General features: G+C 43.8%; 1 protein-coding gene across 4 annotated transcripts in view; it reads left to right on the top strand.

The window, feature by feature from the left end:
• LOC116060878 (titin-like) overlaps positions 1-25,152 on the top strand; it is a 280,598-nt gene that overhangs the window by 117,005 nt on the left and 138,441 nt on the right. For all 4 annotated transcript variants that reach the window (XM_036003989.1, XM_036003988.1, XM_031314638.2 and 1 more), the window contains 24 exons: positions 99-225; positions 1,376-1,639; positions 2,622-2,761; positions 3,589-3,715; positions 4,178-4,444; positions 5,151-5,417; positions 6,273-6,539; positions 7,793-7,932; positions 8,675-8,801; positions 9,417-9,559; positions 13,326-13,449; positions 13,552-13,818; positions 13,986-14,083; positions 14,488-14,656; positions 15,513-15,782; positions 16,571-16,837; positions 17,399-17,677; positions 18,962-19,373; positions 19,655-19,779; positions 19,888-20,154; positions 20,757-21,026; positions 22,655-22,954; positions 23,525-23,827; positions 24,710-24,897. In XM_036003989.1, coding sequence (XP_035859882.1) covers positions 99-225; positions 1,376-1,639; positions 2,622-2,761; positions 3,589-3,715; positions 4,178-4,444; positions 5,151-5,417; positions 6,273-6,539; positions 7,793-7,932; positions 8,675-8,801; positions 9,417-9,559; positions 13,326-13,449; positions 13,552-13,818; positions 13,986-14,083; positions 14,488-14,656; positions 15,513-15,782; positions 16,571-16,837; positions 17,399-17,677; positions 18,962-19,373; positions 19,655-19,779; positions 19,888-20,154; positions 20,757-21,026; positions 22,655-22,954; positions 23,525-23,827; positions 24,710-24,897 — 5,208 coding nt within the window. The remainder of the gene's footprint in view (positions 1-98; positions 226-1,375; positions 1,640-2,621; positions 2,762-3,588; positions 3,716-4,177; positions 4,445-5,150; positions 5,418-6,272; positions 6,540-7,792; positions 7,933-8,674; positions 8,802-9,416; positions 9,560-13,325; positions 13,450-13,551; positions 13,819-13,985; positions 14,084-14,487; positions 14,657-15,512; positions 15,783-16,570; positions 16,838-17,398; positions 17,678-18,961; positions 19,374-19,654; positions 19,780-19,887; positions 20,155-20,756; positions 21,027-22,654; positions 22,955-23,524; positions 23,828-24,709; positions 24,898-25,152) is intronic.

The raw sequence follows: 25,152 nt of genomic DNA, 5'->3' as shown, positions 1-25,152 counted from the left end.
TGATCTCAGAATGAAAACACCATGACTGTGTTGTACGTAACAGTGACGTCTGCTTTCCTTTCCGAGAACTCAAGTATGTGTTCTTTCTTTTCTTTCAGACCTGCGACATTAAATCTGAAGGCAGGAAGCGTTTCCTGACGCTGAAACACGTGCAGCTGGATCAGGCGGGCGAGGTGTCATATCAGGCGCTGAACGCCGTCACTAGCGCCATGCTCAACGTCAAAGGTACAAACCTGACACACATGTACCCTACTCTGTGTTTGTGTCGTTGTGTTGCATTTGTGGGTCTCAGAAAACGAAGGAATTTCACAAGGGATACGGTAAGAAAAGATGTGTCTCTGTTTCTCCTTTTGTGAATAACTGGCAAATTAATTTGCACCTCGCAGAGATCGAAATGGGCTTTGTTGAGTCACTGCGGGATGTTTCTGTGCCTGAAAAGAAACAGGCTAAGTTTGAATGCACCATCACCAAAGAGGTGTCAAAGGTCATGTGGTTCAGGGGGGCAGAGATTGTCACCCCGAGCCCTAAATATGAAATAATGGATGATGGAAAGAAACACATGCTGATCATAAACAGCTGTGAATTTGATGACGAGGCTCAGTACACGATCGAAGTGTTGGGCCAGAGATCCAGTGCTCAGCTGGCCGTGGAAGGTAAGTGGCACACACAAACGCTTCCTGTTGTTTCCTCTTTGGATGTTTGTTGGATGGCGACAAACTCCCCTGTCTGTGTGCACTGACCTGCTTTATTTCAGGCATGAGGCTGAAGTTTGTGCAGCAGCTTCAGGACCAAACAGTGAAAGAAGGTAAAACGGTTCGATTTGAACTTGAGCTGTCGCACGATAACGTGCCGGTGGTTTGGTACCGAAATGAAATGAAGCTCCACGTGAGCCGAACCGTGCTGACACATGTGGAAGGAAAGAAACACAGTCTAGAAATGAGGACGTTGACTCTAGATGATACGTGCCTGGTAAAGGCCGAGGCCAAAGGGATTTACTCCATGGCAAAACTGACGGTCATAGGTAACGGCAAACTTTCCTCTTCCTCTTTTATCTTTGGCCTGAGTCAGACAGACCTCTAGAAACATGTTGCATCATTGTGTTTTCTTCTCATTCATTAAAGCATGTCAAAGATAAAGTTAATGTCTGAATTTCTTTGATGATAGAAGTTAAAGTCTCAAGTGGGATTTGAACGAGACACAAGACTTAAAGAATCATTTTTGTTTATTACAACTTGGATTTTATTTTCATACTTTCTTACTTGTTCTTTGCCCTTTCCCAGAGGAGCGTCTCAGTCTTTGTAACGTTTGCGTAGATCAGAGTTTTGCAGCCAACTGTATGAAATTAATCTGACTCTCGGTCCTGGTTGTGTTGCAGAGGGCGACGCCGTCTTCGTGACTAAGCTGCAGGATTACACTGCCACAGAGAAAGACGAGGTGTCTCTGGACTGTGAACTGAGCAAAGACGTCCCCGTGGTTTGGTATTACGGCGAGAAGGAAGTCGTCGCCTCCAAGACGGTGGTGTTGCGGTCGGAGGCAACGCGCCGGTCTCTGATCCTGAAGAAAGTGGCGCAGAGCGACAAAGGGAAATATACCTGCGACTGTGGGACGGACAAAACCTCCGCCAGGCTCAACATCGAAGGTAGATGTGACGTAACTTTTTTCAATATTGTACCCCTTCTGAATTGCTTTTTTAAGCCAAGTACCCCCTGACCAGCGCAAAACATTTTTGGTAGAAAAAAAAGTTTATTTAAAGAGGTACAATACAGCGCCGGCAGTGATAGATTCACTAAACAATAACCTTTTTTAAACAAAAACATTTAAATGCTACATTTCAAATGTTTAGAATCCATCACTTAATTAATGCATTATTATAGTATAATTATTTTAGGAATTATGTATGAGAAATATTTTTTAATTAGCATTTTTGCTAAAATTTCACATACCCCCTGCTGTACTCCAAAGTACCCCCAGGTGAGAAACACTGCTCCAAGGCATCATTTCACTAAGGGCCACACTGGAAAATCTGAATCAAATCAAGGACCAGACATGTAAAGTTTATTGACATGCTTTTATTTTGAAAAAAATCTAATATCTTTGACTGTATTGTTGCATGTCTTATATAGTCTTCTCACTGACAGTTTGGTCGATATAAAGCCCTAAAAACCAAAAAAGTAACTTAGCCATCATAACGTTTAGCAAAAACAATGATAACATTTTTATAAACAAGCTGTTCCACAGCCAGAATATAGAAACTCTCTGCTTCTTTGCGAATATATGAGTCTCAAAGTCTGCAAATCTGTGTTGTGTAATTGCAGTTACAAACAATTGGCTTATAATAATTTTTCTCCCAAGTCTTGGCAATCAGAGGAAACAGAAATAAACTCAGTAACTAACACAAATATAAAACTATTTAGAGTTTCCCCCAGAAAAGTCCAGATGCTCAAATTAAATTATATTTTTCTGAATCTGTTAATCTGTCTGAACATGGAGCTGATTGTTCTTTTATTTCACAACAACTGAAACCTTGCAGGACAAACTAATGTTCCTATAACGTAATGAATGAACACAACAGGAACTTTATATTTAAATTCCTTGATCATTTTGTTTTGTTTCCCCTCCAGCTCGGGACATCAAGGTTGTGCGTCCGATTTATGGCGTGGAACTGTTTGACGGAGAGACGGCTCGCTTCGAGGTGGAGATCTCTGAGGACGATGTGCACGGCCAGTGGAAACTCAATGGAGAAGTCCTCAGTCCTTCTTCTGTAAGCACAGCAACTTGTTCAATCTTTCAGACCGTTTCAGATTTTATAGGAAATATCTGTAAGGCAGATGGTTCCCTTTTTATAAACTGCTCTGTGGCGCTTATATTTGACACCAGACACATAAAAACCACATCAATGCTTTTGGCAAACTTTTATCTCTCTGGTGATGATAATATTTTGACGTTTGGACTCATGATTTTTTACTTGCATGCATACTAGGTAATTAGGACTAGAGTTGAAAATTAGCCGACTGGCTAACACTGGCGCATTTACAGAAATGTTGATTAATGTGCATTGTCCTAATCAAATAAACTTACAAACTTAAACTTAAAGAGGGATCTTGGAGATATAATAATCATAAAATTAACATGTTTGACCTGTCACAGTCTACCCCTCCCTCCTCTACTTCCTTACTTGGCAAATCACCATAGCAACAAGTTCTGACACACACACACACACACACACACACACACACACACACACACACACACAGACACACACACACACACACACACACACACACACACACACACACATACACACACACACACACACAGACACACACATACACACACTCACAGACACACACACACACACACACACACACACACCCACATATACACACACAGACACACACACACGCACACACACACACACACACACACACACACACACACACTCACACACAGTGTGTGGCTTATGAACCTCAAAGATACATCTTACTTAGGACTGGTAATATTAGCATTGGGATGTGCACCAAGTAGCTGGCCCACTGTTAATATTTCTGTGCGAAATTTTCTAGTTAATGATGTGATATTATTTGGCAGGATGTGGACATCATCGAGGAGGGCGGCAAACACACTCTGATCCTCTACAACTGTAAAGTCTCAATGACCGGTGAGGTGGCATATGCCGCCGCCAACGCCAAGTGTTCTGCCAACCTGAAGGTCAAAGGTAAACCAACAACAACATTAGCCTACTTAGTCCTATACTGCCTCTCTTGACATCAAAACCTCTGTTTGTTCCCCTTAATGTGGAAAAATCATTGGTAGGCAACAGGTAGACCTGTACCAGCTATATTCATTCCCATGGCAGTAACCCAATTAAATAAAATGTAGGGAGGGATATGACTGAAGGAATAGATGTGAAGTAGGCTAATGTGCAGTAGTTTTATTTTATTTTATTTATTTATGATATTGTGCATTATACTCCTTTTACTGTATTATATTTATTGATGTGTGTATGATATGTGTTAGATAAATAGCGCTGTAGATGTCTGGTTCAATGTTTGTGTCGTTGATTGTGTGTCAATATGTCTGTACTGTAAAACAAATTGCCTTTAAGGGACATTAAAGTTTTCTAAGTCTAAGTTAATAACTTACCCTGAACTTACCCTCTGTGTGTGTTTCCCTTCAGAACTTCCTCTGAACTTCCTGACGCCGCTGAACGATGTTCAGGTGTACGAGAAGGACGAGGCGAGGTTCGAGGTTGAGCTGTCGAGAGTTCCCAAGAGTTTCCGCTGGCTGAAAGGCTCCCAGGAACTGCAGAGGGATGACAAGTACGAGATGATCCAGGAAGGAAACATGTTTGTTCTGGTGATCCGTTTGGCCGCCTACGACGACGAGGCAAAGTACATGTTCGAGGCCGAGGACAAGAGGACGGCCGGAAAACTGGTTATACAAGGTAATAAATACATAAATACTATACAATATATACAAGGCAACTCTGGGTTTATTAAAGCTTTTTATAACTGGTCATACAAGGTACTAAATACTATAATAATACAAGTTAGCTGCAGCTACGTCTACGAGCTTCCACTTAGCTAAAACGGCAGTTGTCCGGGCAGGTTTTAGAGTGCCTTTGTGCCTCTTAACAGACACAAAATGCAATTAATATGTCTGTGCAACATGATCAGGGCCCTTACGTGACAACAAGATGCGTTTTCAACTCAGACGTTGTTTAAATTCACCTACCCTGTCTCGATCCTGCCGGTAGCTAGCTCGCCCTGCTAGTTGCTAACTGCTAACTGTCTTTCGGGGATGAATATGTACAGCCAGGCTTCTGTGATAACCATCACGCAGCAGTGCTGTGTGTATTTCTCGTAGACGTAGCTGTAGCTACTCCGTGTTGCCAGCACCGATTTGGGTTGGGTTTTTTCTATCGACAGTACTCGCATATTTATAGCGATCAAGATTAACGTAAAAATTGGCCGGAATTCTCCTTTAAATGGGTCATACAAGATAACTGTGGGTTTTAATAAATGGGTCATACAAGGTAACTCTGGGTTCTATGTGTCGGGAGGGTTAAATCTTTAATTTCTGACAAACTGGATCTTCTTTTAAGATATATTCTCTGCATCAGATGTCTGACGGTTGTTTTTCTGCGGCAGGTATTCGGCTGGAGTTTGCCAAACCGATTAAGGACGTGACAGTGAAGGAGCGTGAGACGGCCGAGTTCAGCGTTGAACTCTCCCACGACAAGATCTCTGTGGTCTGGTACAAAAACGATGTACGCCTGCATCCTAGCAAGGTTGTGCACATGGCGGACCACGGGAAGGTGCACACGCTGGCCTTTAAAGAAGTTACCATCGACGACACGTCCATGATCAAAGTGGAGGCCATGGACAAGACCATGACCGCCATGCTCACCGTCATCGGTCAGTGTTTGGATGTCCTTCATATGTTTGGTTTCAGGGTTAGGCAATCGGAAACCAGCCCCTCTCCAGTGGCTCCCTGCAGCTTTAACAAAAAGTTATATGGAAATTAAAGTGATTCTTATATTCTTTATTAAGGCTAAAAAACATTTCAGTTACCTAAAATGTTTGTCACAGCCTTATTTTCTAAATTTTGCCGAACCTCAGAAGCGATCTTGAGTTTCTGTAGACTAGCTATGAATCACAAATCCAGATTTTATAGGAAATATCTGTAAGGCAAATGGTTCCCTTTTTATAACCTGCTCTGTGGCGCTTATATTTGACACCACAAACATAAAAACCACATCAATGCATTCGGCAGTTTTTTCTACTCTGGACTCTGTGTCACATAACTCCTAGCCGATTGTAGAAAAAAATACTTGTGATTGGTCTTCTGCTTCAGGCAGCTACTGCGGTGTTTACATTGTCACATGTAGCTACATGCTAACGTCAGGGAAAGCTGCAATCTTGGCTGCAGATGTTATATATTTAATTTCTCCCAAATTTCAGCCACATTACGTATGAAAGATGTGTGGTTGTGTAGTATTTGGTTTAGAAGCCTTATTGGTGTTTTTCACGGTACAAAGCCCTGCTATATACTCCGTTGCACTGTACAGAGACAGAAACGCTGACCAATCAGAGCATACCGGGCTTCTTAAAGAGACAGGCACTCCAACAGAGACAATGAGAAAAATAGTGTTTTTTGAATATTAAAGCATAGAAACATCAACTTTTTCAATATTTATATATTTATATTATATATTTATTCTTCAAGACAGTTCTCCAAGCCCAGAATAAGAGTGTGTTGTTTGTGTGCAGAGGGCGACCTGTACTTCACCACCAAGCTGCAGAACTACACGGCCGTGGAGCGGGATGAGGTGAAGCTGGTCTGTGAACTCAGCAAATCGGTCGCAGACGTCAAATGGTTTAAGGACGGGAAGGAGATCACTCCGTCCAAGAACATCGCCATCAGCACAGACGGAAAGAAGCGCATCCTGATGGTCAGGAAAGCGGAGAAGGCCAACATCGGAGAGTACACCTGTGACTGCGGCTCGGACAAAACCACCGCCAGACTCAACATAGAAGGTAAATCGCTTCACAGAGTCTGAATATCGATGTGGTCATCTGCCGTATAAAGCAGAGTATCATCAGCGAAAGAAAGTAGTCTCATAGGGACGGAGCGCATGCCTTCAATCTGATTGTCAAAAGGGTGTGACTGTACTCAACGTACCAAGAACTATTATTCATATATATTGATAATGAGTCAACACTCTAAGAAATATCTGTGTATCAACAGTTACATGACTGTATATTTTAACAGAAATTGTCCATAGAACGAGATTCACAGTTGTATTTTTACACAGAGATAGATAGATAGAGATAGATAGATAGATGCATACATACATACATACATACATACATACAATAATAACAAAAAATCCACATGAATAATGTGGACAATAAAAGAAAAGATACTAAATAAAAAAATCCACATGAATGTACTATGGGATGTATAAGCATGAGATGCTTGCAGTGACAGAACAGGTAAGGTGCTCTATGAGAGTGTGTGTCATGGTGGTATGCAAATGAGTCCAATAGTGCAAGGAATGTAGACATAGTAATATAAAAACTATATAGCAGTGCAAGGATAATGTTTAAAAAAGACAGCAATAAATATGGACATTATGTGGGAATGAAGTAGACAGTAGGATAGACACAAATCAACAGTCAATATTAGAGGTTTGAAGTAATAGTGTTACAGCCATTGTTCAAGTATTAAGTTAGACCTCGGTCCATGCTGGGGGAAGGAGTGAGGGAGGGGTTGTGTATATGGGCTAATATAGCCAGTAAACAGTATAAATTACATTTGGAATTGCATAATTTGTGCTCCAACAACTTTTGTTGGCCACAGCGGGGTTGGGAGATTAAAGAAGTGCTACTTTCTTCGACATTTTTGATGTTTCTTTCAACATTTTCAGAAGTTTTATGAGCAGCTTTGTAAAAGATCATTTTATATAAATCCGGGAAATGAGCTGACAGAACTTTTTCTGTTATTTTTTTGATTTATTTCTGAGAGTGTAGTTTTACTCTTAATATCAATAATGTGCACAATTCATGGAGAGAAAGGTTAATATCGAAATCATAACTTTGGCTCCAACAATTATCATTTCCAAACCTGAAACTCAATAAAGACACAGACACGCCAACCCTAACCCTAACCCATTTTAGGGATTTTACCCAAATTTTCACCCCTAATTTGTTTTATTTTCCAAAATTGCTCCAGCCTCTTTAGTCGAGTCTCTCTTACTAATGTTTTGTCCTGGTCTTCCTCCCTGCAGAGCGGGACATTAAGGTTGTCCGTCCGCTGTACAGCGTGGAGGTGACGGAGACAGAAACAGCCAAGTTTGAGACGGAGATTTCAGAAGAGGACGTCCACGGAAACTGGAAGCTGAAGGGAGAAGCCCTGCTGCAGTGTCCTGTAAGTCCAATATATACTACAGATATATGTAGTATATATATATATATACAGTATATATACAATGGTGGAATGTAACTAAGTACATCTACTCCAGTACTGGGCCTCAGTCCAAATGTTGAAGTACTTGTACTTTACTTGAAACTTTTTCATGCCACTTTCTACTGAAGTAAAGGATCTGAATACTTCTTCCACCGCTGGTTTAAGTAATATATGTGGGTACTTGTTAACCTGACTCCGCCAGATGGATTGCTTCGCATTTGCTCGGCATATCCATCTGGGAACTTTCCATTGGAGAACTTTTGGGAAGGGGCGAAAATACTGGTTAGCTGATCACCTATGTTGGTGATAGACGGGCCAAATCAACCAATCAGATCAACAATATATCAAACTCTTGCCGAAACCAGTCAGGAGAAGAGCAAAAACCTCTTTTCCTCCGTGAAAAGCCTCCAGTGCCGTTGTTTGCTCTTCTTTCAATGAAGGAATACTTTCTAATTCTGATAAAACTTGCGCGATAGCTACGCTCATCTCATCCGTGGAAGCTGCCACGTTGTTTGGACTGAACAGTCGCTTCTTGTTGCGTCACACCTAAACCCGCCTCAAAACCAACGCTGATTGGTCGGTCGTTTGGCGAACGGCTCCAAGTTTGAAAAGTGGAAAGTGGAAAACTGGAGCTTGCGAGATCAGGACGGTCTCACGAGGCTAGGTACTTGTTGGCCTGCTGAATGACTCTGTTTTCTTGCAGGATGTTGAGATTAAGGAGGAAGGAACCAAACACCTGCTGATCCTCTACAACGTGCGCATGGACATGGCTGGCAGCGTCGACTTCTCCGCAGCCAACGCCAAATCCAACGCTCAGCTCCGGGTCAAAGGTCAGTCCATTTTATTCACATATCCGAGCTCTCAGGGCTCTGAACGCTACCGAATACAGAAACACACTTTGTCCTGTTAGGGGTGAAAAGTCGAGTTTAGAAAAGATTTTTAAATCTCCACAGTAGATCCTGAAAGTTTTATTTTTTTTTGTAGCTCGATCAGATGTTTGTATGAGATATAATACATTTGGAAAACAATACACTTTATATCTGTTCATATCTATATCTTTGGAGATTTATCTGAAGACATTTTGTTAGTTTGGAGTTTGGTCAGATCTTTGTACTCAGATTCTAAGATAAAATGTATTTAAACAACAACACACGCAAACATTCAGTTTCAGAGATTATTATATTATTATAGTGTGTCTCACCTTGTAACTTTACATTTAAATTTAAATCAAAGTGAAAAGTTTTGTGTCGCAGAGCACTTTGTGTTCCAGCAGCAGAAAGTGTTGAGTGTCTCCATCGGCCAATCAGAACCCGAGTTTATTTTAGTCACTTTATCTGAAGAGAGAGAATCTCTGAGGCTTCACAAAACTCTGTGCCAGGAAACTACACTCGGCTCAGACCGTTTAAACATGTCTTCTGTGTCTCTGTCTCCGTCCGTGTCTGCAGCCCGGTCCATCGGGCTGATGCGTCCTCTGAAGGACGTGACGGTGACGGCCGGAGAAACGGCCACCTTTGAGTGCGAGCTGTCGTACGAAGGCATCGCCGTGGACTGGTTCCTGGGGGGAAAGAAGATGGAGGCCAGCGAGCGGGTGAGACAGACATTTAGCATGTTTCCAGCAAGGAAACTCCTTCATTTACGCTGAACAAAATAGAGTAAAAGAGAAACAAAGCGAGGTTAAGATGCAGTGTCCGAAATTTACTTTTTCACCCACCGGCCAAGTTGTCAGGTCGATGAAATAAAATCCACCAGCCAAGCATCTTTTCAACCAAGCATCCCAAATATTCTGTTTCTTTTGTAACGTCCTGGTTGGGGTTGCGAGTCCTGCTGGTTTATCCTCCGTTTTTATCTTACTTTCTTTGGGAAAAATTTATTTTTTTTGAGGAGGAAGCACCCTTTCACTTTGCAAGTTGGATCAACCTCATCAACGCTGTTTGTCTCGTAAAGTTGTGTTTACGCACAATTAATCTCAGAGAATAGACAGAAGAAAGTAGCTGCAGCTTCACCCCAAAATGAAGACTGGAAAACAGAATTATTAGGTACAAGCATTTACCCTAGGGCGTACTTTCCATGTCCCTCCCACTTTTTAAAATCCCGTTTGTGTCCACCCCACTTTCAAATTTCAAATTTTGATATTATTTTATTTATAAGTCTCGGTGATTGGCCACTATTTTAAGCAATAAAGAAAGTAAGACATCTTTTTCCTTATACATAGTTTAGTACTATTCTTTCTGTCAGAATTTCATTTTGGTCAACTTAATTATTTCCTGGATTTTGTATCACCATAGTTCCTATAAATGTATGTAGAAATGCAGGAATTGGATTCAAATCGAAAACACTTTTCTGGCAGAGGACCCCCAGACCTCCTCTTTTGTGTCCCCCCCCACTTGTCAAACCAAAGTTACACCCTTGCATTTACCCTCTGAGATTTACTCGCCAAATGGAAAATATACCTCCATTAGGAGCTTGACGAGTGTTAATTTCGGACCGTGTTAAGATGGACATCTTTCTGCGTTTGTGCGTTTAGATTTCATGTGTTCAGTAAAAACAGATCCGGTTTCCAGCGTTAAATAACTTAATCTTATAATCAGAAATCCTGTAAAACAATGTTTTGATTTTGGTTTGTTTTTAGGAATACATTTCAGTTCGTGTTCATTTTCTTGGTTCCATTTATTACTGAATTTAAACAGATCATTTCACCTGTTTTCTTAACAAATCAACTTGTTTGAAGATTATGTATTTCTCTTTCTGAATCACATTTCAACATGAGACAAAATCCTGAAACAAGAACAAAAACTAAACGTTGATAAACAGGATTATCATGTCTCCTAAAACTCTTAAAATATCGGCAGATTTTCTTTTAAAGACCGATCTGAACAGCAGCGGTTTGATTTCCATGTGAAGATATTTTTTACAGTGTTGAAGCTGCAGTTAAAAATAATCCGAGATAGCGGAGCTGCGTCCGAGATAGCTGAGCTGCGGCCGTTATCTTCCCCCAGACTCTCAGCTCCTTATATGTAGAAAGACCTGCAGTTAGTGCTAGCAAGTTAGCATCAGCCTGCAGGGAGTTCAACTTCAATCAGTGATAGCTTAAATCAAGTTACACTTTTGTGGAATTTAAGGCATCGAGCATTTTAAATTAAAAACTTAAGCTTATTATGTAGGAGCGCGCCTGTGTTAACGTGCACTTGTTGCCCCGTGTGCGCTGATGCCTCATCTGTTGACATTTCTGAATGCCTTCCTACAGTTGCTTCATAATGATGATAATCATACTAATATGTGTCATTAGTATGAGAAAAAAATGAGATTTTAAATGTGTTGGGTCGGCTCTGAAATAAATATCTTGTGCCTGTCGGACGCGGGCCGGGCTCGGACAGAAAAATGCGGCCCAATCAGCACTCTAAATGGTGCATATATACATAAACAAACAAATATATGAAACATTAATATGAAATAAACAATAAATACAGAAACAAATATAGACATACAAAATAACTGTTGCATACGAACAAAAGACGCTGATTGGGTTGACTGCAGAATGTATAAATAATATTTAGTATATTCTTTTCATTGCTCGGCACGGGTTACTTTCTGTCAAACAGAATAATCGCCTGCAAGGCGTCGGTGAAGGTGTGCAGCAAAATAGCTGGAACACCACTGGACAACCTTTATGACCTGAACAGTATAAGGCAACACATTTTCACTCCCATCGCGTCAGAAACCGACACTGAAATTGAATTGAATTGAATTGTGATGGTATCTTTGGTGTTTGTTATCGACGCAAAAAGTCTTGTTTAGCGTCACATTTAGACGATGCTTGGTCGGGACTCTTGGCGTCACTTTTTGATGCTCTGGGTCGGGACGTACGTTTAACTGACATGCAGCACAAGATCAGGACAGCTAGGTCTCCTGTGTTGTTTGACCCATCCACCCGCCAACCTGCCTCTGTCTTTTACACTAATCTCTACTGTTGTTTCTCTACATACTACTCTCTACTGTTGTTTCTCTACATACTACTCTCTACTGTTGTTTCTCTACATACTACTCTCTACTGTTGTTTCTCTACATACTACTCTCTACTGTTGTCTCTCTACATACTACTCTCTACTGCTGTCTCTCTACATACTCTCTACTGTTGTTTCTCTACATACTACTCTCTACTGTTGTCTCTCTACATACTACTCTCTACTGCTGTCTCTCTACATACTCTCTACTGCTGTCTCTCTACATACTACTCTCTACTGCTGTCTCTCTACATACTACTCTCTACTGCTGTCTCTCTACATACTACTCTCTACTGCTGTCTCTCTACATACTACTCTCTACTGTTGTCTCTCTACATACTACTCTCTACTGCTGTCTCTCTACATACTACTCTCTACTGTTGTCTCTCTACATACTACTCTCTACTGCTGTCTCTCTACATACTCTCTACTGCTGTCTCTCTACATACTACTCTCTACTGCTGTCTCTCTACATACTACTCTCTACTGTTGTCTCTCTACATACTACTCTCTACTGTTGTCTCTCTACATACTACTCTTTACTGATGTCTCTCTACACACTACGCTCTACTGTTGTCTCTCTACATACTACTCTCTACTGCTGTCTCTCTACATACTACTCTCTACTGCTGTCTCTCTACATACTACTCTCTACTGTTGTCTCTCTACATACTACTCTCTACTGCTGTCTCTCTACATACTACTCTCTACTGTTGTCTCTCTACATACTACTCTCTACTGCTGTCTCTCTACATACTCTCTACTGCTGTCTCTCTACATACTACTCTCTACTGCTGTCTCTCTACATACTACTCTCTACTGTTGTCTCTCTACATACTACTCTCTACTGTTGTCTCTCTACATACTACTCTTTACTGATGTCTCTCTACACACTACGCTCTACTGTTGTCTCTCTACATACTACTCTCTACTGCTGTCTCTCTACTGTTGTCTCTCTACATACTACTCTCTACTGTTGTCTCTCTACATACTACTCTCTACTGATGTCTCTCTACATACTACTCTCTACTGTTGTCTCTCTACATACTACTCTCTACTGTTGTCTCTCTACATACTACTCTCTACTGATGTCTCTCTACATACTACTCTCTACTGCTGTCTCTCTACATACTACTCTCTACTGCTGTCTCTCTACATACTACTCTCTACTGATGTCTCTCTACATACTACTCTCTACTGTTGTCTCTCTACATACTACTCTCTACTGTTGTCTCTGTACATACTACTCTCTACTGTTGTCTGTCTACATACTACTCTCTACTGTCTCTGTAGCTTCCTGCTGGCAGTAATTGCCCTCTGGGGATAATAACGATACATTGTGTTTGTGTGCAGGTGAAGACCCGTGTGGTGGGGCGAGTTCACACTCTGACCATCAGAGACGTGAAGCTGTCCGAGGCCGGCGAAGTCAAACTGAGCGCCAAAGACTTCCAGACGCAGGCGAAACTCATCATCAGACGTGAGACACTCGAACGCACCGCAGACACTTGAACGCACCGCAGGATCAGCAGATGTTTGTCTTTGATTAAAATGTATTAATGATTAATGTCAATGTGTGCAGAGCCGCCGGTGGAGTTCACGAAGCCGCTGGAGGACCAGACGGTCGAGGAAGAGGCAAGCGCTACGTTGGAGTGTGAAGTTTCCAGAGAGAACGCTGAGGTCCGCTGGTTCAGAGAGGGACAGGAAGTCAGGAAGACTAAGAAGTATGACCTGATCGTAGACGGAGTCAAGAGGAAGCTGGTCATCCATGACTGCTTGCCGGACGACGCCAAGATGTACACATGTGACGCCTCAGAGTTCAAGACTTCCTGTTTCCTGGAGGTCACACGTAAGCACAAAACTTCACCCAAACTTTATTAATAATGCTGTTTTTGCGCTTAAGTTGCTTTTTTGACATTGTTGTATGTCGCTTTTTCTACGCTTTGGACAATTGAACGTTGTAATCCAAAGAGTATAAATGATGTAAATGGAAGAGTTGTGTGTTTGTGTCTGCAGCTCCTCACGTGGAGTTCAGTAAGCCTCTGCAGGACGTCGAGGTCAAAGAGAAAGAATCTGCTAAGTTTGAATGTGAAGTTTCCCGCGAGTCTGCCAAGGTGAGACCGGCCGACCAATCAGCATCAAGATCTATCTATCTATCCATCCATCCATCCATCCATCCATCCATCCACCCGTCCGTCCGTCCATCTACCTACCTGTCTGTCTGTCTGTCTGTCTGTCTATCTATCTATCTATCTATCTATCTATCTATCTATCTATCTATCTATCCATCCATCCATCCATCCATCCATCCACCCACCCACCTACCTACCTACCTACCTACCTGCCTGTCTGTGTTTGTCTGTCTTTCTCTCTGTCTGTCTGTTTGTCTATCTATCTACCTACCTACCTACCTATCTATCTATCTATCCATCTTTCTATCTATCTATCTATCTATCTATCTTTGAATCTGTACGGAGGAAGTGGAACAATGAAACCTGTGTTTGTGTTTGTGTGGCAGGTTCGCTGGTTTAAGGACGGCAACGAGATCAGGAAAGGGAAGAAGTACGAGATTGTTGCTAAGGGCAAACAGAGGATCCTCATCGTGCACAAGTCTGTGTTTGACGACGAGGCCGAGTACGAATGTGACGCCCGCACCGCCAAGAGCTCGGGCATGCTCACCGTCATCGGTGAGGAACTCTCCACTATGTTACAGGGATAACCTAACCCTAACCCTAGCCCCACATCATCACATACCCTTCACCATACCCTCACATCATCATATACCCTTCACCATACCCCACATCATCACATACCCTTCACCATACCCCCACATCATCACATACCCTTCACCATACCCCACATCATCACATACCCTTCACCATACCCCACATCATCACATACCCTTCACCATACCCCACATCATCACATACCCGTTACCATACCCCACATCATCACATACCCTTCACCATACCCCACATCATCACATACCCTTCATCATACCTAGAGATTAACATAGTTTTATTTCAGTTAGCCTAATAGCTGGTTTGATTTGCATTGAGAGATGATTTTATGGAAAGTACCCCATGCCAATCTCTAGGTATGGTGAAGGGTATGTGATGATGTGGGGGTATGGTGAAGGGTATGTGATGATGTGGGGACCAAGGGAACTTTATCAGGATGCATAGTATCCTGGATCCATGAAATAACTGGCCTTTCATAATAAAAGTCTGCCTGTCTCTATGGGAATTTAACATAGGGGTGTACTGACTTATGTCCCCTGTATTTTAAGGAAGAACATTTATTTATCTATGATACATTATTCATTCACAAAGAAAATTGGTGTGCTTAAAGGTTGGATTTTTACTATTTTTTTAATTTAGGCATTAACTGACTTTTTTATTCCTCTTTTTAGTCAACTCTAGCATGGGTTCATACACTTGTAACAGGAATATATCACATCTGGACATTGAAATATATGAATACTGAAGGAAAAACATATTTTACTGAAGTTAAAGTCACAATATTTATGTGTTTGTGTCGCAGAGGAGGCAGCACGCTTCACCAAGAACCTGTCCAACGTGGAGGGGATGGAGACGGACAGCGTGAAGATGATCTGCGAGGTGTCGAAGCCGGTTGCCGAGGTGACGTGGTACCGTGGAGACGAGGAGCTGCCAGAGGGTGGCCGGTACGAGCAGATCAGCGACGGGCGCCGACGGATTCTGATAATCCAGGACCTGAGAATGGAGGACGCCGGAGAGTACAACTGCAGGCTGAGTCCCACCGCCAAGACGTCCGCCACGCTCCGGCTACACGGTGAGGGAGCCTTTATATCTGGGACCGCTCTTATTTTGGTAACGGGAGGATGTTCTTTACTTAGTTCTTTAGTTTGGTAACGCTCCATGCTCCAGCTAGGCTAGCTGTTTCCCCCTCCCCTTTTACAGTCTTTATGCTAAGCTAGGTTAGCTGTTGCCCCCTCCCCTTTTACAGTCTTTATGCTAAGCTAGGTTAGCTGTTGCCCCCTCCCCTTTTACAGTCTTTATGCTAACCTAGGCTAGCTGTTTCCCCCTCCCCTTTTACAGTCTTTATGCTAAGCTAGGCTAGCTGTTGCCCCTCCCCTTTTACAGTCTTTATGCTAACCTAGGCTAGCTGTTTCCCCCTCCCCTTTTACAGTATTTATGCTAACCTAGGCTAGCTGTTTCCCCCTCCCCTTTTACAGTATTTATGCTAAGCTAGGCTAGCTGTTGCCCCCTCCCCTTTTACAGTCTTTATGCTAAGCTAGGCTAGCTGTTGCCCCCTCCCCTTTTACAGTATGTATGCTAAGCTAGGCTAGCTGTTTCCCCCTTCTCTTTTACAGTCTTTATGCTAAGCTAAGCTAGCTACCCCTTCCCTTTTACAGTCTTTATGCTAAGCTAGGCTAGCTAACCCCCCCCCCTTCCCTTTTACAGTCTTTATGCTAAGCTAGGCTAGTTGTCCCCCAACAAATGTGAACAGAAGAAGTTTGAACTTCAGAGTTCAGATTTTATCGGCTGAATGTTTTAAGTTTCCTGTTTCCAAAGTAAAATAACACTTCCTGTTCCTGTTCTTCTTCTTCTTCGCTGCAGAGCTGGCGGCCGAGTTCATCGCCCGTCCTCAGAACCAGGAAGCGGTGGAGGGCGAGAAGGCCGAGTTCGCCTGCTCCGTCTCCAAGGAAACGTACGAGGTGAAATGGTTCAGAGGCGAGAAGGAAGTGCAAACGGGGGAGAAGTACAGCGTGGTCAGCGAGGGGAAGAGGAGGGCTCTTATTGTGAAAAGCTGCGAGCTGAAGGACGAGGGCGGCTACGTTGCTCAGATCGGCAACGTCAAAGCCTCCGCCGAGCTGTATGTCATCGGTAAGAGCTCCTGGTTTGGTTATTTCACCGTATGTCATCGGTAAGAGCTCCTGGTTTGGTTATTTCACCGTATGTCATCGGTAAGAGTAGTTTTTCCGAAGTTTTTGTCACTTTTTCAACGTTTTTGTAACTTTTTCCGAAGTTTTTGTCGTTTTTTCCAAAGTTTTTGTCGTTTTTTCCAAAGTTTTTTGTTTCTTTTTCTGAATTTCTTTGTTGCTTTTTCAACGTTTTTGACGCTTTTTTCAAAATATTTGTCCGTTTTTCAAAGATCACAAAGGTCGTTAATCAGTTTGGGTTTTCTTTCAGAGAAACTAAGACATCTTCGTACATTTTTCTCTCTTTCTTTAACATTTTTGTCGCTTTTTCTGACATTTCTGTTTGATATTTTGGTTGTTTTTTTCAGTGTTTTAGTCACTTTTTTAAAAACATTTAGTTTTTTCTGTGTTTTGCTCCCTGATACTATTTTTTTTACATTTTTCTTGCTTTCTTCAACATTTTTGTGGCTGTTTCTGGCACTCTTCCAGCTCGGCTTGTACTGATTTCTGTGTGTCGTTCCTCCAGAGAAACTGAGGATCATCACGCCGATCAAAGACGCGGAGGTGAAGGAGGGAAGTGAGATCGTGTTTAACTGCGAGACGAACACGGAGGGAGCGAAGGCCAAGTGGCTGAAGAACGAGGAGACGATATTCGAGAGCAGCAAGTACATGATGGCCCAGCGGGACAACGTCTTCTCTCTGAGGATCAGAGACGCCCAGAAGGCCGACGAGGCCGTCTACACCATCAGCCTGACCAATCAGAGAGCAGAGCAGGCCAAGAGCACCGCCAGCGCTAAAGTGTCAGGTAAATAACTGGACCGTTCACTCTGCAAAGAGTAATGTCTGTATCTTTCACCCTGGACTCTGTGTCTCCATGTTTGTGTGTCTGAGTGTCTGATGTGAACAACAATCTCTGAAACTGGTCCAGTATTAAACCAGAACCAAGCTGTAATATAACGTGAAATGTCACCAAACTACACCAGACTCCATGTAAATAATCTGTACTTTTATCATTGTAAAACACACTTCATTCAAAGTGGACAGAAACTAAATAAAACTACCAGAAGCCGTCTTGGTTCATCTTTCCACTGTTCCAACAATCACCACTCTGGTTTGGTTCAAATAAACCCTTAATTCACCCATTTACATGTGGAGATATGCTGGCTCTATACACGCTAAAAGTCCTGATTATTTACATGGAGTCTGGTGGGGTTGGTAATTGCGATTTCGGGGCTGTTTCATGTGTGTGTGTGTGTGTGTCTCTCTGTGTGTGTGTGTGTGTGTGTGTATGTGTGTGTGTGTTTATCTGTGTGTCTGTATGTGTGTGTCTCTGTGTGTGTGTGTGTGTGTGTGTGTGTGTGTGTGTGTGTGTGTATCTGTGTGTCTGTATGTGTGTCTGTGTGTGTGTGTGTGTGTGTGTGTATATCTGTGTGTCTGTATGTGTGTCTGTGTGTGTGTGTGTGTGTGTGTGTGTGTGTGTGTATCTGTGTGTCTGTGTGTGTGTGTGTGTGTGTGTATCTGTGTGTCTGTATGTGTGTCTCTGTGTGTGTGTGTGTGTGTGTGTGTGTGTGTGTGTGTGTGTGTATCTGTGTGTCTGTATGTGTGTCTCTGTGTGTGTGTGTGTGTGTGTGTGTGTGTATCTGTGTGTCTGTATGTGTGTCTGTGTGTGTGTGTGTGTGTGTGTGTGTGTGTGTGTATCTGTGTGTCTGTATGTGTGTGTGTGTGTGTGTGTGTGTGTGTGTGTGTGTGTGTGTGTATCTGTGTGTCTGTATGTGTGTCTCTGTGTGTGTGTGTGTGTGTGTGTGTGTGTCTGTATGTGTGTCTCTGTGTGTGTGTGTGTGTGTGTGTGTGTGTGTGTGTGTGTGTCTCTGTGTGTGTGTGTGTGTGTGTGTGTGTGTGTGTGTGTGTGTCTGTATGTGTGTCTCTGTGTGTGTGTGTGTGTGTGTGTGTGTGTGTGTGTGTGTGTGTGTCTCTGTGTGTGTGTGTGTGTGTGTGTGTGTGTGTGTGTGTGTGTGTGTGTGTGTATGACAGAAAGGTGTATTTTCCTATAGTTTGGGTTGGTGTTTAACGTCTGCGTTCTCTCCTTTAGCGGAGAAGCTGAGGTTCCTGAGGCCCATCGAGGACATCGAGACTCAGGAGAAGAAGACGATCGGCTTCGTGTGCGAGGTCAACCGTCCCGAGGTGACTGTCCGCTGGCTCAAGGCGGGACAGGAAGTGACGCTCAGCAAACGCCTGGTGTACCGCGCCGACGGCCTTCGCCACACGCTGACCATCAAGGACTGCGTGATGGAGGACGAGGGCGAGTACACGGCCGTCGTCGGGGACGACAAGTGCGCGGCCGAGCTGATCATCAGCGAGGCGCCCACTGACTTCACCGCGGCGCTCAAAGACACGACCGTCACCGAGTTCGAGGACGCCGAGTTCGTCTGCAAGCTGAGCAAAGAGAAGGCATCGGCGGTGAAATGGTACAGGAACGGACGGGAGATCAGAGAAGGACCCAGGTACAGGACATTTAGTTTGATATATATATATACATTTACAGCAGAAACAATTACTGGTACAGGACATTTAGTTATATGTATAAGCCGTATATGTTAGCCGATGACATCAGGAGGGTTAAGGAAACAAACGGTGTCGGTCTCGGTACTGAAGACGTTCTGAAGATACCCGGCCCTGATTAATACGCAGATGTAGAGAGTGACCTTTGGCCTTTAACCTTTGTGTGTGTGTTTGTGTGTGTGTGTGTGTGTGTGTGTGTGTGTGTGTGTGTGTGTGTGTGTAGATATCACATGAAGAAAGAAGGAAAGACGTGCAGACTGGTGATCAAAGTGTGCAGACCAGACGATGAATGTGAATACGCCTGCGGAGTGGAGGAGAGGAGGACCAGAGCCAGGCTCTTCGTCGAAGGTAACACAGGAAGACTATACACGTGTCTCTCTCTCTCTAACCTGTCTCTCTCTCTCTCTAACCTGTCTTTCTCTCTCTAACCTGTCTCTCTCTCTCTGCGTCCTGCAGAGACGCCGGTGGAGATCGTGCGTCCTCCGCAGGACGCCTTCGAGCCCCCGGGCTCTGACGTGGTGTTCGAGGCGGAGCTGAACAAGGACCGCGTGGAGGTGAAGTGGATGAGGAACAACATGATCATCGTGCAGGGAGACAAGTACCAGATGATCAGCGAGGGGAAGATCCACAGGCTGCAGGTCTGTGAGATCAGACCCCGGGACCAGGGAGAGTACCGCGTCGTCGCCAAGGACAAGGACGCCAGGGCCAAGCTGGAGCTCGCAGGTCAGTTAACATCAATAACATTAGGATAGTGTTAGGATAACGTTAGGATAAAGTTAGGATAACGTTAGGATAGTGTTAGGATAACGTTAGGATAGTGTTAGGATAACGTTAGGATAAAGTTAGGATAACGTTAGGATAGTGTTAGGATAACGTTAGGATAGTGTTAGGATAACGTCAGGATAGTGTTAGGATAACGTTAGGATAACGTTAGGATAACGTTAGGATAGTGTTAGGATAACGTTAGGATAACGTTAGGATAGTGTTAGGATAACGTTAGGATAGTGTTAGGATAACGTTAGGATAGTGTTAGGATAACGTTAGGACACACATGCAGACACACAGACACACACACAGAGACACAGACACACAAAAACAGACACACACACACACACACACACACAAACACACACAGAGACACAGACACACAAAAACAGACACACACGCACACACAGACACACACACACACACACACACACACAGACACACACAGAGACACACACACACACACACACACACACACACACACACACACACACACACACACACACACACACACACACACAAAAGCAGATTAAAGATGATTTCTCTCCTCTGCTCCGCAGCCGTTCCAAAGATCAAAACCACGGATCAGAATCTGGTGACGGACGCCGGGAAGCCGTTTGTGATGAGTGTGCCGTACGACGCGTACCCCCGCGCCGACGCCGAGTGGATCTACGAGGGCGCCGCTCTGCCGGTCCAGAACATCGACACTTCGGCCGACAAGACGGAGTACCGGCTGAAGAGCCCCAGGAAGGAGGACCAGGGCCGGTACCGCGTGGTGATCCGGAACAAACACGGCCAGGGGGAGGCCTTCATCAACCTGGACGTCATCGGTGAGGCTGCACACTGGCACACGCTCAGAGACACTCAGACACAGACAGGAAGTTGGAATATTTGGTTACACTTTACTTGAAGGTTTCTACATAAGAGTGACATGACACTGTCATAAAATAAAATAAATAATAATTTATACTTTATTAATCCCGCAAGGGGAAATTACACTGTTTACATGCACTAATGGAGAGATGTCAGAGTGGGGGGGCTGCCCATGGAAAGGCGCCCCGAGCAGCTGGGGGTTTGGTGCCTTGCTCAGGAGCACCTTGGCAGTGCCCAGGTGGTGAACTGGCTCCTCTCCAGCTACCAGTCCACCACCATACTGTGGTCCGTATGGGGACTTGAACCAGCAACCCTACTCCCTACTGACGGAGCTACTGCCACCCCCATGTTTATGAACATGTCATAAACGTTATAAACAAGTTATAAACATTTATGACAGGTGAGTTAGGGTTAGGTGTGTTCGGGTTAGGGTTGGCTCAGCGGGTGGAGCAGGCGCACATATACTGAGAGGTTTATGTCTCGACGCAGAAGTCCGTGGTTAGAGTCTGACCTGTGATGATTTCCTGCATGTCTTCCCCCCTCTCTCTCCCCTTTCTCACCATTACAGGCGGAAAAGCCCAAAAAATAATCTAGAAAGTATTTGTCACTTTTTCCGAAGTATTTGTCACTTTTTCTGAAGTTTTTGACACTTTTTCCGAAAGAATTTGTCACTTCTTCCGAAGTATTTGTCACTTTTTCTGAAGTTTTTGACGCTTTTTCCGAAGAATTTTCACTTTTTCCGAAGTATTTGTCACTTTTTCCGAAGTATTTGTCACTTTTTCCGAAGTATTTGTCACTTTTTCTGAAGTTTTTGACGCTTTTTCCGAAGTATTTGTCACTTTTTCCGAAGTATTTGTCACTTTTTCTGAAGTTTTTGACGCTTTTTCCGAAGTATTTGTCACTTTTTCCGAAGTATTTGTCGCTTTTTCTGAAGTTTTTGACGCTTTTTCCGAAGTATTTGTCATTTTTTCCGAAGTATTTGTCGCTTTTTCCGAAGTATTTGTCATTTTTTCCGAAGTATTTGTCACTTTTTCCGAAGTATTTGTCACTTTTTCCGAAGTTTTTGACGCTTTTTCCGAAGTATTTGTCATTTTTTCCGAAGTATTTGTCGCTTTTTCCGAAGTATTTGTCGCTTTTTCCGAAGTATTTGTCACTTTTTCCGAAGTATTTGTCACTTTTTCTGAAGTTTTTGACGCTTTTTCCGAAGTATTTGTCACTTTTTCCGAAGTATTTGTCACTTTTTCTGAAGTTTTTGACGCTTTTTCTGAAGTTTTGACACTTTTTCTGAACTTTGGGGAGAATACAACTTTAAATAAAAGGTCACCTCCACACCTGCCCTGGCCTCTCTCCTGGAGACATTATTACAAAATAAATAATTAAAATAAATAACGAGTTAGGGTTAGGGTTCATGTGACATGACAGTGTCACTCTTATGTAGAGTGTAGAAGTGTAACAGAATATTTTAAGAAAAAACAGATTTCGGAAAATAAGTCTAAGAATTTGACATATTCTGACAAAAAAGTCAGGAAAATAAATGTGTAAAATCAGCCAATCAGAGCAGAGATTGAGTGTGGTGTGTCTGCAGACGTCCCCGGCCCGGTGAAGAACCTGCGTGTGGTGGACACGGCGGACGGCGAGGTCAGCCTGGCGTGGGAGGAGCCCGAGAGCGACGGCGGCAGCAAGATCTTGTCCTACGTGGTGGAGCGCCGCGACGTGAAGCGTAAGACCTGGACGCTGGCGACCAACCGTGCCGACGCGCCCGAGTACTGCGTCAGCGGCCTGCAGAAGGAGAACAAGTACCTGTTCAGAGTCTGCGCCCAAAACCGTGTCGGCAGCGGCCCCACCGTTGCCACTGACGATGCCGTCCAGGCCAAGAACAAGTTCGGTAAGAAACTGAGCCAGTTTTTCTGAATCAGTACATGTACTCCAGTACTGTACTTCAGTCCTAATGTTGAGGTACTTGTACTTTACTTGAGTCTTTTCTTTTCATGCCACTTTCTACTTCTACTCCGCTACATTTCAGAGAGAAATATTGTACTTTTTACTCCACTACATTCATCTGTTACAGCTTTAGTTACTAGTTACTTTAGTTACTCCACTACATTCATCTGTTCCAGCTTTAGTTACTAGTTACTTTAGTTACTCCGCTACATTCATCTGTTCCAGCTTAAGTTACTAGTTACTTTAGTTACTCCACTACTTTCATCTGTTACAGCTGAAGTTACTAGTTACTTTAGTTACTAGTTACTTTACACATTAAGATGTAGTTTATAAAATCTGATGTTTGATTCTAACTAGCCAACAATATAACGGCTACAAGTCAAGCTGAAATAATTCGTTCATCCAGGAAATAATCGGTCGTTGCTGCTGTAGAAATCTGCGAGGAGAGAAAGCCCGAGGACTCCGTTTAAGAAGCTTACTAATTAACATTCCTGTGTTTGTTTTCTGCCGCCAGACGTTCCCGATGCTCCAGAGAATGTGGCGGTCGGCGTGGTGAACCGGTTCGGCGCCACCGTGAGCTGGGAGCCTCCGAAGCACGATGGCGGCTCAGAGATCACCGCCTACGTGATCGAGCTGCGCGACAGGACGGCAGTGAAGTGGGAGGCGGCCATGGTCTGCGGCGCCAAGGACCGCACGGCCACGCTGAGTGACGTCGTGGAGAACAAGGAGTACATCTTCAGAGTCCGAGCCGAGAACAAGGCCGGCATCGGACGGCCCAGTGCCGCCACCAAACCCGTCAAGATCATGGATCCCATCGGTGAGTTGAAATTTATTACATACACGGATAAAAAACCCTAAGTGAGGACAAATATAAATGTATATATTGGGCCCTATCTTGCACCTGCAAATGCACCTGCGCCCATCTGTGGCCCATGGGCGTGCTGGTCTTACAGGGAGGTGTGTTCAGGTGCATTCTGGGCGTGCTGGTCTTACAGGGAGGTGTGTTCAGGTGCATTCTGGGCGTGCTGGTCTTACAGGGAGGTGTGTTCAGGTGCATTCTGGGCGTGCTGGTACCATTGACCAACAAAAACCTGGTCTAAAGTCAATAACGCAGCATTTCATTGTTATTTTAACAGAGCATTAGTAAAATGATCCTAGGCTCGTGCACAATGTGCGCACACTATGCTTGTTACACACACAGGGACACACAGCAGCACACACACACACACACACACACACACTGGGACGCACAGCAGCACACACACACACACACACACACACACAGCAGCACACACACACACACACACACAGCAGCACACACACACGCAGAAGATTACTAATAAAAATATTACGGTGTAAATCCTCCATCATAACAGCAATGCTCCAAGGTCCAAACGCGCCTGGCTTTTAAAGGGAATGGGAGATGATCTCTGATTGGTTGATTGCATGTTACGCCCAAAACACCCCTCTGATTAATGAAGACACTAAGGACAACCCTTTAGAACCATGACCCCGACACACGGACCCTTTTTATCAGCCGTCAAACTAGCAGAAGTGGATTTGGACACGCCCTAAACACACCTGCACCAGGCGCTAAACGCCGTGCACTAGCATTGTTAAAATAGGACCCATTGTCTGCAAAAGGAAGAAAAACCCTGAGACAATCTAATTTCTTTTCCCTTGTGTGTTGCGTCTGTAGATCGGCCGAGCCCGCCTCTGAACCTGAACTTCAGCGACCAGATCAACACGGCCGTGACGCTGACCTGGGAGACGCCCGCCAACAACGGCGGCAGCATGATCACCGGATACATCATCCAGAAATGTGACGACGGCACCGACAAGTGGCTCCGTTGCAACGCCAGGCTGTGTCCGGATCTTTCCTACCGGGTACAAACTCACTGCCGGGTCTAGGCAAACATTCACACAGAGAAACATCTACACATAATCGTGACATGACACTGTCATGAACGTGTCATAAACGTTATAAACAAGTCATGAATGTTTATGACTTCTGCCATTAAGTGTCATTCGGTTTTTGTCATGACAAGTTGACATTGTTTGGGTTGTCTTGATTATGACAACTTGTCATTAATCAAAGTGACATTACCAGAAGTTGTCTTAGTCATGACAACTTGACATTGA

This window comes from Sander lucioperca, chromosome 8 (assembly GCF_008315115.2).
Source record: "Sander lucioperca isolate FBNREF2018 chromosome 8, SLUC_FBN_1.2, whole genome shotgun sequence".
Classification (NCBI taxonomy): Eukaryota; Metazoa; Chordata; class Actinopteri; order Perciformes; family Percidae; genus Sander; species Sander lucioperca.
The sequence above is the reverse complement of the archived record's forward strand: the minus strand, read 5'-3'. Positions and strand labels throughout refer to the sequence as shown.